The following is a 14,132-nucleotide window of genomic DNA, read 5'->3' on the forward strand; positions in this document are numbered from 1 at the left end:
TTCTGCGGACGGAACTGTGGATGGAATATTTTGAGGGCACTATGCATGTTAGGCAAGCAATCTATCATAAAGTTGTACCTCCTAGTCTCAAGATTAGTATACAGAAAGGCCAGGGGTAACACTGGTTTGCGGCTATGCATATGTTCACAGGCCAGGGATCAGAAAGCCAAGACCTACACAGAAATCTCCTGCTAGCCTACTTCTCTCACCCAGGTCCCCCCTCCTCAAAGTTTCATGGCCTCCTATGGTAGCAGCACTTCCTTCCTTCTGGTAAGCAAGTCCCTGTTTATGAGGACATTTCACATCCAGACAGAAGTGTCCTTAAGCTTTTGGACCTCATTAACAGCGCTAATATAACAGTCAGAGTTGGAGACAAATGAAGCAGATACCAATAAGATATTTCAGTGGAGCCTGAGCGGAGATTAAGCTTAAGTTGGGGAAAACTGAGAATGGAGGAAACAAGGATGAAGACTTTTCTTTGAGGCTAACTACTGGAAGAATGTACTGGGAAGGGCAAAACTGCTACTCTAACCAGCTCCAGACTCCACGGTCATTATTGAACACTGCTTAGCATTTGCTGGGGTTGAGAAGTGATGTAACTGCATCATGCAGATGGTGGGCTGTCTTTTTTATGTTTTAAACATTATTAAATATGCCTCAGCTAGAAATCATTTAATATAAGACCTAAATCTTGCAGTCCTTTCCTCTCCAGTACTTTTCAGTGTTTTTACCCCTGCAGAAAAGCAGGGCCTTAGTTTTGTTTCTGTTGCTGTGATTAAATATTCTGACAAAAGCAACTTAGCAGAGAGAGGGTTTATTTAGTTCACAGTTCCAGGTCACAGTCCATCATAGCAAAGAAGCCAGGGCAGCAGGAACATAAAGCAATTACACACACACGCACACACACACACACACACACACACACACACACACACACACACACACACAGAGAGAGAGAGAGAGAGAGAGAGAGAGAGAGGGAGTCTAGTGTAGAGAGGATGCAAACATGTCCATGCTCAATTTATAGTCTCTCTTTTGTGCAGTTTGGGACCCAAACATGGGGAACAGTGTCTCCCACTTTTAGTCTGGGCTTTCCCACAAGAATTAACCTAATCAGGACAATCCCACATGCTAATTTAATGTAGACAATCCTTCATCAAGACTCCTTCACAGGTGATTCTGGATTGTGTCAAATTGATAATGACAACCATGGCAGGTATGGAGGAGGGATGTGCTTAGCATTACTATGGTTAGGTTGGTCTGTTAATCAGTGGCATTTTGAAGGCAGGAGATGTTGGAGTTGGGTATCTCTCCTCCCAGCTTAGACAGGCTGGGGGTAAAAACAGTTTCCTCAGGATCAGGGAAAGGGAGCTCTGAGTGTATTCCAAAACGGTACTCTCTCTCTTCCAAAGCAAGTAGGAGGGATTCTTTTTCAGATCTTCACAGTGGGAACCTGAGAAAACTTCTGGAAATAAACTTGGGAAATGGGGGGAGGGTCCTCTGAGTTACAGGAAAGGGGGAGGGTCCTCTGAGAGTGATTCTTTTTTTAAACTCCCACACTTACACACACTGAACCTTCAGGAATTATAACTTGAAGTAAAGATACTCACCGGGGTCCAGGTGTGGGCTGCTACCGCTCTCTTCTGCTTTGGAAGCAGTGACTTGATGTCTGCCTGGCTCTCCAGCAATTTGCCTCATGACCTCAATTCTCTAAGTATTCAAGATGAGTTCTTGATTTTTTTTTTTTTTTAGTCTGTTCCGCTTTTTTTCTTTGTGGACAGGAGTGATGATGTCCAGGCTCACATCTCAGACTAGACATCAGACCATTATTGTTGTTATTATTATTTTAATCACTATCAGCATCATCACCATCACCACCACCATCATCATCACTATCGTCATCATCATCATCGCCATTTCTATTATAATTTAGCTCTTTTGAAAAAGGGTCTCTTGGGGCTGGAGAGATGGCTCAGTGGTTAAGAGCATGCTCTTCTGAACGTCCTGAGTTCAAATCCCAGCAACCACATGGTGGCTCACAACCCTCTGTAATGAGATCTGATGCCCTCTTCTGGTGCATCTGAGGATAGCTACAGTGTACTTACATATAATAATAAATAAATCTTTAAAAAAAAAGAAAAAGAAAAAGAAGAAGAAAAGGAAAAAGAAAAAGAAAAAGAAAAGGAAAAAGAAAAAGAAAAAGAAAAGGAAAAAGAAAAAGAAAAAGGGTCTCCTTTAGCCAGCTGGTCTTGAACTGGCTATGTTTGGCCTTGAACTTCTGACCCCCTGCCTCCACTTCCCTAGTGCTGGGATTCCAGTCATGTGCCACCATGTCCAGCAGAGGCTGTGTGCTCCCTAATCAATTACAGGCTGCTCATAGACAGGAAAATTAGTCTTCAACTTGATATACACAGTTTATTTTATTTTACCTTTCATTCTTTTGAATTTTGTTTCCTCCCCTTCAGCTACTTTGTGTGTGTGTGTGGTTGCATTTTTCAACATTCTTTTTTTAGGCATTTGAACTCTGGATTGCAATTAGAAAGGCTTTTACCATTTAGAGTGTAAAGGAAAGTCTCCATTGTTTCCTTTAGCACTTGTGACAATTAAAGTTTACACTTGAGCGCCACTTGAGCTCTGACCTCATTTCAAGTGTGAAGGAAAACTCACTTCTTCCCCCTTCCCTTCTCTCAGAACTCACTAGTTTATTTTCCTTATTAATTATCTTATATTAAATTCAACTATGTACTCAGATTTAAAAACAATGTGTAGACTATTGTTGTCCTATCTGGTTATTTATATTATAATTCTGTTTTATCTACTGGAATTTAAAGATATTTGAAATTATTGTAGGGTACTTATAGTCAGTTAATCTCTCAATTTTTCTTGGTAAAAAAATGTGTCAAGTGAATTTTCTTTTAGATTATCTTTAGCATCAATAAGAGAATTTGATACTACTTTTACTGTAATGCTGAGCTTTTTAAATTACTCTAGGAAGGATTATATATTTTCAAAATTGAGATTGTTTCTATTTAGAAATATTATTTATATCTTTTAATTTGTTCAAAAATTTTTTGTGTCTATAGGGAGACTTAAAAACCTTTCTTCATATGCTTCTTGTGCTTTCTTTCTTTCTTTCTTTCTTTTTTTCTTCTTCTTTTTTAAAGTTCTGTTTCTGGTGATCTTCTCTCTCTTGTCCTTTCCCTACCTGGGGTCTATAGAATGTATCTAACTGTGTTACATACTCAGAACCACAGGCTGTTAAGTACATGTGCTAATTATTTACTCATGAATATTTATTTGGTAAAAACACACTTGCCAGGTTACTTTTGGTTGTTTTTGAGGTAGGTTTTGCTGTATAGGACAGGGTGGCTTTGAACTTTCAATGCCCAGCCTCAGCTTCCTGAGGGCTGGATTATAGGTATGTGCTATCAAATGTTCTGCAAGAGTATGTCTCTTACAATACATGCCATTGTTGTGCCATGTTGAGGTGTATGGACTTGACTTCACCATTTGTCAGCAATGGGGTGATGGGTGTGTTACTTAGTCTTCATAAACCACAATCTTCTCATTGGAAAAATGCAACAAAATAGCATTTGCATCATGAAGTCAGTTTTGAGAGTAACCACGAAGTCAGTTTTGAGCATAAAATGGCTAAGGCACAAAAGTACTTGGAGTGTCTGCAGCTCTGGAAGCAAGCCAGGCCTCCCTGCAATGGTTCCATGCCTACCAAGTTGAAACTTTTCCATGAGGTCAGTCTGGGAACCCAAACCATTTCCCTTTCACCCAGTGCCATTAGTAGCTTGAAGGGTTGTGGGTGGGGATGGGAGAATGGAGGGAATAGAAAATGGAGGGTTGTGACCTGGTTACACAGCCATTGTTACTGGAAGGGAATGGAAGGATTCTGTGCTGATTGGTTGTGTGTGTGTGTGTGTGTGTGTGTGTGTGCACGTGCGCGAATGAGCGTGTATGTATGTACAAAGGACACACTAATTAATGAACAAAAGAAGGGCAGGTGAAGAGAATTAATGGCTGCTTCAAATGTGTGGAAGACTTATGGTCATGTTTATATATGTGTATCTAAGCCAGGGTGCACAGCAACTCATGGGGGCCCACGAAGTGGGGGGAACATTGTTTACCACAGTGAGCATAGGTAGAATGTTGGACGCCATGATACAGATCTGTGGACGCTTGGGGCATTTATTCCTTGTTATAGACTCCCAGACATCCCATTGTTTATCCCAGACTGGGTCCATGCACTAACGTGATAGCAGAAAAAACAAATGATATCCTGATAGAAAACACAGGTAAAGGGGAAAAATGAGAAATGAGAGGATTAAGGCATTGGAGGAGAGACAGCATTAGAGAATTTGGGGATTGGGATCCACTAGAATCTACTGAATACCCCATGTGCAGAAATGCACTAAGGGCTATACAAGGAGGAAGGATATGGCAAGGGCAGCTGGCTTGAGCGTCTATGCCTGCTTCATGTGCATTTTTTTTTCTTTTAAAGTCAGTCACCCAGGCAGGTGTAATGAAGCCAGTTAGTTAGTTGTACCATGTGTGTCTAGAAAGCAAAGCCACCATCTTGTTGTAAGTCATTGAAGAGTATTGGTAAAAACATCCTACAAGCTGAATGTGGGGAGTCTGTAGTTATGGTATAGCTTGAAGCAATCCTGAAGCCTTTTGCCATGGGAGCCCGTTGACTGCTTGGAAAAAAACGTTATAAGGTCAGGGAAACAGCAAGGTCATAGTTTCTATCACTGTAGGGAAAGGACCAAATGTAAGTAGCAAAGAAACCTGATGGGCAAGCAAAGAGGCAGGGAGTCAGGAAAGCAGCTTGCAGCCAGAGTTAGGGATGCAGATGAAAGGAGCTAAACTAACTGCAGTGGGAATGAGATGCTTGAAGGGCTGCCTGCAGTTTCTACCCATAAAAGTGCTGGGTCAGCTACTTTACTCTCTCCTACTGCTGCATCACTTTTAAAGGGACAGGATGCTTCAAGACTCAAAGGCGGAAATGATCTTTGCTCATAGGCTAAGAGGCTAAATTCAGACCGAAAAGACTTGGTTGGAGACAGTTGGTGGAAAAACTGCATTGGAGGAAATGTCTGCGCCCTGTTCTCCATCCTTTTACAAAGTGCCTTCCTGTCTGCATTTCATTCTCTAGATCTCTTCTACCATTAAAAAAAAAAAAATCAACCTGGCACTTTGTACCCAAAGGGTACAAAGGCAGCACCCCTGCTTAATCCAGGGCCCTTGGCGACTTGGGGTGATTAATGTGAGCTACTCTAATGGTTTATGAGAAGTGTCACTTCCTCCCAGTTTCTTGTATCTGCCACTAGGCAGTTAGCGTTACAGCCTGCTCTCAAACACCGCGGATGAGACTGCTGTAAATACCACACAGCAGGGTTCTTCTGCAGTGGAAACTTGTAAGCCAGACTCAAGAAGCCAGTGCCCGGACTCCCGATGACCCCAGACTGCGGCAAAGAGGTGTGGGAGTGGACAGAGGGGAGGGTCACCTGGCCCCACTCTTTTCCCTTGGGGCCTTGCGGGAGCACGCTTTCTAACCCCGGGGGCAGGGGAAGGTCGCTCCAGGGATGGGCACCTCCAACACCAGCGAAATCTGCAAATTCATTGCCGCCTCCGTCTTGGGGGCGAAACCCTCTGGTCGGAATAGGGCCAGTCCCAGGGCTTCGCCGCCATAGGCTGACTTCTCCCCCAGAAAAAAAAAAGCCTTTTATTTGCTTCTCTACCGCAGGGCTCTGGTCTTTGGACTTTGCTTCCCTCTTGCACGTCGTCGGGAGCTGCGCTCAAGTCTTAGCAACTTTCACCATCTTGACCCGAGAGTCTAGGACAATGTGAACAAAGAGGAGCGGGGGTGGGGGGGGGGTGGGGGGGGAGAGACCGGGCCTTCGGGCGGGCTGCGGGGACAGTGCTTGTGTTGGGGACGCCGCGCTCAGCGGATCGGGGTGCTGGCGGGTGGCTGGGCGCGGACAGCGCCACCGGCGGCCCCTGCCCCTGGCTGCCCAGGGCAGTGTGTTTCTTTGTCCCTGCATGGGGCTGGGCTCAAAGGCCGCTGGCCGCGAGCAAAAGCCCTGGCCCGGGACCAGAGCTCCGGCTTCCAAGTCACCCGCGGCAGCGAGCGAGCCCCGAGCAGCGAACAGCGCCCGTGCCCAGCCGGCCGCTCCCGTCTGGCTCTTAGGCTATGCAGAGAGCTTCGGGCCATGGAGCAACCCTGGAACTTGAGCCTTTCACTTCTTCCAGGCAAAGTAGAGCTCAAGGTGGCAAAGCCCGTCCTGAGTAGCTTTGTTTGGGGGCGAGAGAGAACTCATTGGAACCTTCTCCCTGAAGACGCACACTCAGATCTGGGGCGTGAGTCGAACTCAAGGACAGGGGCTGTTTTCAGGCGCCCTGGGTGCCCTTTGCTCCTAGCCGCGGGAACCTGGGGGGAGGCAGGACCCGAACAACTCAAAGATGCGAGCCAGAACTCCCTTAACAAACCCGAGTGTGGGCCCGCCAGTGTGTGTGTGTGTGTGTGTGTGTGTGTGTGTGTGTGTGTGTGAGAGAGAGAGAGAGAGAGAGAGAGAGAGAGAGAGAGAGAGAGAAGAATCTGACTCACACCTAACTGTCTTACCTGCAATATAGTTTGCGCGTCTGTGAGTCTGGCTGAAGAATGAAAGGGAAACTGCCCTGTCCAACCAAGCTCCCTACACCAACCCTTCCCTCCCAGTCTATTTTATAATGCGACGCAAGGTTACAGAGTCCGCGCGAAAACTGCTTTCTCAGTTCCCCTCTGACCCTGCGTCTCTAGCAAGCTAGATTTCTTGTGGCCGAACGTCTTCGGTCTGCTGCTTCCCGTCTTTGGCACCGCATCTCCGGCGTCTCTAAAGCCGGGTTTCCTAGGTTGTCCTCCCGGAGAAGTCCCGCGCTCTGCCTGCCTGTGCCCGGCCTGCGGCAGAGCGGCTCGGGCGTCAGGGCGGGCGCTAGGACCGGGCGGAGCGGGGCGGCCGCCGCGCTACCTTAAACCCGGCCCAATGCCGCCGCCTGCGCCACTCTGCGCGCCGGCGGGGGCTGCGCAGGAGGAGCGCTCCGCGGCCACGGCGCTGCGCGGCCCGCGCGGCGACACCTGTTCGCGGCAGCCCGGGCAGCACGCGAGCTCCGGGACGCGGTCCTCGCCCGCCGCTTGCCGCTCGCCTCACTGCAAGCCGCTGGACCTCCGCAGAGCCTCTGCAGCGTTCTGGATACTAGCTTTGGACGCCGAAAGTTTTTTCCCCCTTCTTTTTGTTATATTATCCTTATTTTTTGGAGGAGGGACTGGGAGGAGAGATTTGTCGCCGCCGCCAACGTGAGATTTTTTTTTTCCCCCTTGAAGGATTCATGCTGATGTCTGCAGAGTCGGTTAGAGAGTAAAAACAGCGCATGCCTTTCTGGAGTCAGGATCCGTAAATTCTGACGTAGCCCGAGCATCTTAAAAATCCCTGTAATATCGCCCAGGCACTTACGTTGCTATGGTCATTCTGATCTCTAAGCAAATGGAGAAACTACGGATTTTTTTCCCTTATTACGGTCGGATGGGATGAAGACCTTTCTGCCTGCTGAGAGTCGAGGCTCCATATGTAGCGATGCATAGCTGTGTTGATCAATGTCAGTGTGTGAGTATAAAGTGGTGGCTTCTTAGACTATCAGTGGTTTGACCTTGAACCTGTGCCAGAGAAACAGCCGATTACTTTTATTTATGCATCGGATGGATTGAAGAAAAGAACCCTTTTTCCCTCTCTGTCTGCAACTGCGGCAAGGGAGGGGAGTTGGATATACCTCGCCTAGTGTCTCCTGGTTGATACCATCATTATTGTTTATTCTTGTGCTTAAAAGCCGAGTCCTCTGATGGCTCCCTTAGGTGAAGTTGGGAGCTATTTCGGTGTGCAGGACGCGGTACCGTTCGGGAACGTACCGGTGTTGCCGGTGGACAGTCCGGTGTTGCTAAGTGACCACCTGGGTCAGTCCGAAGCAGGGGGGCTGCCCCGGGGCCCCGCAGTCACGGACTTGGATCATTTAAAGGGGATTCTCAGGCGGAGGCAGCTGTACTGCAGGACTGGATTTCATTTAGAGATCTTCCCCAACGGTACTATCCAGGGAACCAGGAAAGACCACAGCCGCTTCGGTAGGTATGCCTTTAACCCCTCACTGTCCACGCGCTGACATGCTCAGATTATTAACTACCAGAAAGGTGGTGGTTAGACGGGGATGCTCGAAGGGCTATATTCTCATATTCATAACCCCTGCCCCCCACATCTTTGAGTATCTTGCCAGCCCAGGGAGGGAAAAAGCCTCCGGAATTGCAGATCTGCGACTGGCATTTGGTGCAACTTCACACTCAGAAGGCCCTTCTTTTCTTTTTCTTCTTCTTTATTTTTTTTAAAGGAGGGTGTGTGAGTGTAAGTATGAATATAACCCAAAGCCCAAGTTTTTTCATTTGATATGTGAGGCGATAAGGTTTAAGAAGTTTCTTTTTAAACGGACCCATTTCCATGAGTTTAAAGCTTTAACCACTAAGAACTTTAAACTGCATCCAGTTTCCTGTAGGTAGCTGGTATCTTGTTCAAAATAAGTTTTTTTTTCTCCCTTCCCTCTTCCTCTAATAAGCATTCTGCCTGAATTGTAAATTAAGCGTGTTGTTTATTCCCGGTGGCTGGTCTGAAATCTCTCAGGCAAAGATTGCTGGGTGATCCGGGGGAAGCACTGAAGTCGTGTTTTAGATCCGAAACATCCGGGGCAGAAGCCCCCAGGGAAACTGACCCGAGTGGGGGCGGAAATCCCACTAGGGGTGCCGGCTCTTCCATCCATTGGTTCCCAACCTCCGCCTTTTAATTTCCACAGCGTGTAGCCTTGTGTGGGTTTCCTGAGTGGCTTTCTGGTGTGAGTGTTTGCGTGCGCTTGCAAAAGCTGCAGGCTCATTTTAAAGGGCATTCCGAAGATTTCAAGTTCCGAGCAGGGTACTTGTGACTCAGCACCGAAGGCTGCAGACTCAGGTGGGGACTCTGCCCACTTTCGTGCCTCCACACACGTGCCTGGCGGGGCACCTTCAGTGGTGCAGTGCTAAGTCAGCGAACACAGTTCTGCCTGGCGTTGGGGAGGGGGCGGGGTGTGTGGAATCTAGGTTTTCCCCTTACTTAAAAAAAGAAAAAATAAATCGACAGTTTGGGCAACCAGACTGTTGGAAGGAGTTAACTCCTGAGTGAACCCACCTGACAACACTTAGACTAGGTCGTAAAACCAAGTCCTGTGGTGATTTTTCTTCCTCATGCCTTAATGCCAGATGTTGAACGAAATCTAAACTAGGTGTTTAGCTTCATGGACTGTGGATGTTGCCTGGAGGTGAGGAGGGTCCAGGCCTGGATGAAGATTCTAGAGGCCCAGGGTTTCCCCCGTGGCTCACTATTGAGGCTGGGCTCAAAAGTGAACCCAGTCATTTTCCCCCAACTGACTTGTGTCCCCCTCGCTGCTTAAAAACAGAAAGTGTAGCTCATTGCTGCGATTATTCCTTCGAATACTAACCTAATTAACCGAACTATCTTCCCACCACCCCGTAAGTAAACGCCGCGGCTGCCTGCTTGTCGCTGGGGAAGACTAAACTTTACAGGAGTGCTTCTCTAGTTGGCCACCTTAAGGGCTGCTGCGGAGCCGGGTTTCTGGAGCAAGCCAAGCAGCGGGAGGCCGGTGGCGGCGGGGATCGAGTGTCCTAGGGTCCAGGGCAGCCCGCTTGATGCCCGGGCAGCCCGCTTGATGCCCGGGGCAGCTGGAGCCGGGTCCTCCCGCGCTCCGGGCCGGCAGGTGCGGGCTCAGCCCCCAGCCCCGCGTCCGCTCGCTCCGCGCGGTCCTAAGAGCGCTCGGGTTCTAACTCCCTTTCCACGGTTCTCCTGTGCGCCCCTCCGTACTGCGGGGACCGCTGGGGTTCAGGGGAGGGAGGACAGGGACCGACGCCCTTCTTGCCGCGTGTCGGGTGTCCGACTTTCCTTTTTTGCCCCTGTCCAGTCCCCTTGCTTTCTCTTTGTGTGTGAGTGCGGGTCTGGTGGCGCTGACAGCCGCCGCCCGAGGAAGCGCGGTGGTGGTGTGCGGTGTGGGAACCGCCGGAGGTGCGCACCGCAGCCGGAGAGTTGGTGGCGGGGACCGAGGACAGACTGGAGGTTGGAACTGAGCTTTGCGGTTTCACGCAGGGTCCCCCCCCCCCTTCTTTCTGAAGCGTGCAGCAGGGTTTGGGAGAGTCCTAGGGCTCCGCTGGGTCTGGGAGGTGGGTCGAGGGCCCCTGGCCAGGCGAGGCCACAGTAGCAGGGGTGGGGGTGGGGGTGACAAAGGGCCTCGCAGGCGGTGCAGGGGGTGGCATGCTATTGTTAACCACTAGCCTAGGGAAGGCATCCGGATCTAGTCTTACAAGAGCAGAAGGCCGGCTGCAAGTCGGACCGCAGGGCTGCAGGGGCGCTGCGACCAGCCAAAGCCACCTTTATTGTGTGCATTTCCCGGTCCCAACCCGGGGTGCTTCAGAACTGGGCCCAGGTCACTGGATAGCCCTCACACTCCGGACCCCTCCACGTACCTTCGCCCCCACCTCCCAGCTTTTCTTTCTTTCTTTTTAAAAATGCAGTAGTCACCTTTAAGATAGGACGTTTGCCACGCGCACTTGATACATCAGATACTGAGTATCTGTGCTAGGATGCAAGGGCGGGGAGCGCGCGCGTTCAGGGGTCAGCGGACAAGGACTGCAGGTACCGCCCGCCGCAGAACCCAGATTATCAAACAAAAAGCCCCAATCTCCTCACCCCGCCCCGATCCTAGAGGTTGGAGAATGTGTCGCCAAGGAAGTGACATCTCTACTTTCTGGTTCCGCACAGTGTGTGTGTGTGTGTGTGTGTGTGGGGGGGTGTTGGTAGGAGGGAAGCGGAAGCCCCGGCCCATGCTGGGGACCCCCAGTGCAAGTATAGCAGGTCGGCCCGGTGTCTGCCGCGGGGGGAAGGGCGCGCCTGGTTCTTGGCGGTGCCACTCACCCTCGTTCGGATGGAGCTGAGTGGGCGGCTGTGCGCAGTGGGGGTGGGGAAGGAGGGTTATTTAAGTCTTTCATCCGGTTGCAGTGAGAAGCGGGCCCCCGGGGTGACAGCAGTGCCGCGGTCTCCCGCTGCTGCTTCTGCGGCAGGTCCCAATATTAGCAACCTCTGCAGCGCCGTGCGTGTGCCGGGAGCCTCCGCGCCCTGCCTCCTCAGCCCCGCCCGCAGGGAGTTGCGGCGGCGCTAGGACCCGGCGGCGCGGAGCCGGGAGGGGCGGAGGGGCTGCGGGGCGCACCTGGCGCCCGCGCCACAGCCGCTTCACCTTCCACCCCCTCCCCGCAGCCAAGGCCTCCGCGCCTCCTTGGCTCCTCCCGGGGGACTTCGACTTCTCCCTGGGTTTTAGAGTAGCTGTAGGTGGGGTGGGTTTACACCTCGATTAAAATAGAAGGTGCGTTTTCTACCTGAAAAGGAACGGCAGAAGGAAACGTGCTGGGCCAATACTTTCTGCCGCCCCCGAGCCGCCGCAGGTGACTGCCGCTGCTGGCAAGCTCGGCGGGGCAAGGCTGCGGCCCGGCCGGGGACGTGGGGGTGCAGGAATCTCAGCGCTGCTGGGGCTGCAGCCGGGCCGGGGAGTTGAAGGTGGGACCTTGAGGAGCCCTTTGTTTTTCCTTGGGGGTGATGGGAGCTGGGAGGAGGGGACCATGGGGTCCTGTCTCTGAGTGATGGTCTGGGAAGCAAGTGTGAGTTTTTCACTTGGAAGGGCTTTCTGGCCTTGCTAGCTGTTAACACAATGAACAAAAAATAAAGTAGGCAGTGCAGAGTAATGAAAAAAGTGAACGCTGGGCCTGTGGAAGCTGAAGCAGGCCTACCTCCTGGCCTCGGGGTGGTGACTCAAGAGGCATTAGAACCTTAGATTGACACTACTGCTGGTAAGCCATTTGAGGGGCAGGACCTGGCCTGTTAAAGGAGTAGGGTGTCAGATGCTGGTGGTACTAGGTGGGAGAAAGATACTGGCCTGATTAAAAAAAAATAATAACAAAACAAAGTTAAACCTTACTTTCAGGGTTTTGCAGAAAAAGACAAAATTCAACTCTTTGTGCCTTGGCTTTTCAGTACTGTACAGAGAAAAGCCTTCATAATTCAGAGCTGCCTTTAAACTTACTGCAGAAAACTTGGATATCCATTCAACTGCCACTTCCTAAGGGAACCTAGTTTTGTTCAAGCTGGTTCAGGGATTCCTAGACCCCCTGAAGCCCCAGGTGGCTAGTGTGCATGATCAGGAAGCTGTGGAAGAGAGGGGCTTAACCATCCTTCTATCCTCTTTTGAAACAGGGTCTTAAGTAGCACAGGCTAGCCCCAAACTATTAATCCACTTCTCCACAGCTCCCAGATGCTGGGATTACAGGCCAATATTACCATGTCCAGTTTCACCTTTCTCTTTTTGACAGCCTCATGCGGTATTTCTCTGTAAAATCTGGACCGTTTCTTTTCTTCTCCCCATTTTTTTCTCACTTCCTCCTCAAGTCTCTTCACTCTCCTGTTTCTTCTTCAACATAGTCACCAGAGTAACCCTGATGCCCAGGCTAGCCTGGAATTGTTGAGCTAAGCTCCTTCTGCCTTAGTTTGTGGAGTTGCTGGACCACTGGCTACTCCACTGTGCTGTTGCATATTAATCTTTGATAATTGCATATATTTATACAATGAATTTTGAGCACATCTACCTCTTATTTCCCTCTTTCGACTTGCCCCGGATGCTTTCCACAGGTCCTGTAACTTCATGGTGGGGGCTGTGGCTGCTGCTTCCTTTTTCTCTTTCTGAGTCTCGTTAGTCACACACACACACACACACTTGGAGATGGGGCTATCTAATGAAGCCTGGGCAACCTATCAGCAGCCACACCCTCAAAGAAAACGGGCTCTTCCTCCATTAGCACTGTCAACTGGCCAAGTCCCCACAGGTGTGGGAGGTTATAAAGCCTTTCTGTCACCCATGCTGGGGCATTGACTGGCTTGATCCTGTGCAAGCCTTGGGCATGTAACCTAGTTGTTCCTGAGTGTGACGGCCATGTTTTGTCTCACAGTGCACCTCGCAGTCTTCTGCTCTTATATTTTTTTTCTACCCTCTCTTTCCAGGTGTTCTCTGAACGTTGGAGAGGGTGGCGGTGATATAGATGTCCCTCCCCTTTAGGGATGAGCATCCGTAGTCACTTATTCTAAGCAATTTAATTAGGAGTCTCTGCGTTACCAGTTTCCCATTGCAAAAAAAGAAGCGTTGGTTAGAAACCAAAGTGAGAGGAAGCGTAGATCTTCGAGTACAGACATGAATATTTAAAAGGCAACTTGACAACAGGATAGTTTAGCAAAATCACCACAGCAGATTCTACCCCAGGGCCTGTGAGATTGCCAGTCACAGGCTTTTGACTAGGTTTACGGTATCAGGTATGAATTCTCTCCTGTGAATCATGCCTTAAGTCCAAGCAGAGAGAAGTTGGTTATTCCTATAATGGTTATACCACTATTGTGCTCGTGGGCACATCTTACCTGGCAGGTCTGTAGTAGTGTAGCATAGAGGGCGATACCATTGATAATTCTTCTCCAGTGGTCTGTATGACCCCTTTTATCATCATGAAAACTAGCCAGTAGAATAGAAGTTTCCTGGTTGGTTTGAGGTTGAATTCTCTATGTCCTGTAGCCAAATTGTGACAGTAAGGTTCTATGATCTCGTTATGGTGGTCAACGAAGCCAACAATACTGGCTTTATATGTTTTTGTTGTTTGATCTAAAGAGGCCATGGGTTAGAGCTTCTGTCTGTCAGCTCTCCTATTTCCTATGGCTGGCTTTAGAGATGAGGCATAGCATAAGTGGATTCTAGGAGGGTGGACTAACGTGTGGTTAATGACACAGGGGTTAATGAGACTGGGAGGAGGGAGACCTAATCTGGGACTGTTCCAGATGAAGTGTGTGACCAGTGATCATTTGCCTTATCAGCCTCTACGATACCCTGAGTGGTCCTTATAGAAATGGTTCTCTATGGAGGAAGAGAAAGGATCTGCAATCCAGTTATCATTCCCTACCGTGGCCTTTCTGAGCCTATATCAT

At 49.6% G+C, this 14,132-nt stretch overlaps 1 protein-coding gene across 7 annotated transcripts in view; it reads left to right on the forward strand.

The window, feature by feature from the left end:
- The window catches only part of Fgf9 (fibroblast growth factor 9), a 58,739-nt gene that overhangs the window by 11,422 nt on the left and 33,185 nt on the right, over positions 1-14,132 (forward strand). The window contains exon 1 of one of the 7 annotated variants that reach the window (XM_085828688.1): positions 5,990-6,369. The exons of 1 other annotated variant lie outside the window; for it this stretch is intronic. In XM_085828688.1, the coding sequence (XP_085684814.1) occupies positions 6,222-6,369 (148 nt within the window). In that variant the 5' untranslated portion in view covers positions 5,990-6,221. Of the gene's footprint in view, positions 1-5,989; positions 6,370-6,605; positions 8,159-9,921; positions 10,182-10,518; positions 10,758-11,343; positions 11,673-11,751; positions 11,963-14,132 lie in introns of those variants that run through there. 5 more of the 7 variants (XM_021182064.3, XM_085828695.1, XM_085828689.1 and 2 more) reach the window with 5 other exon arrangements.

Source organism: Mus caroli, unplaced genomic scaffold (assembly GCF_978045245.1).
Source record: "Mus caroli unplaced genomic scaffold, Mus_caroli_1 scaffold_12, whole genome shotgun sequence".
Lineage (NCBI taxonomy): Eukaryota > Metazoa > Chordata > Mammalia > Rodentia > Muridae > Mus > Mus caroli.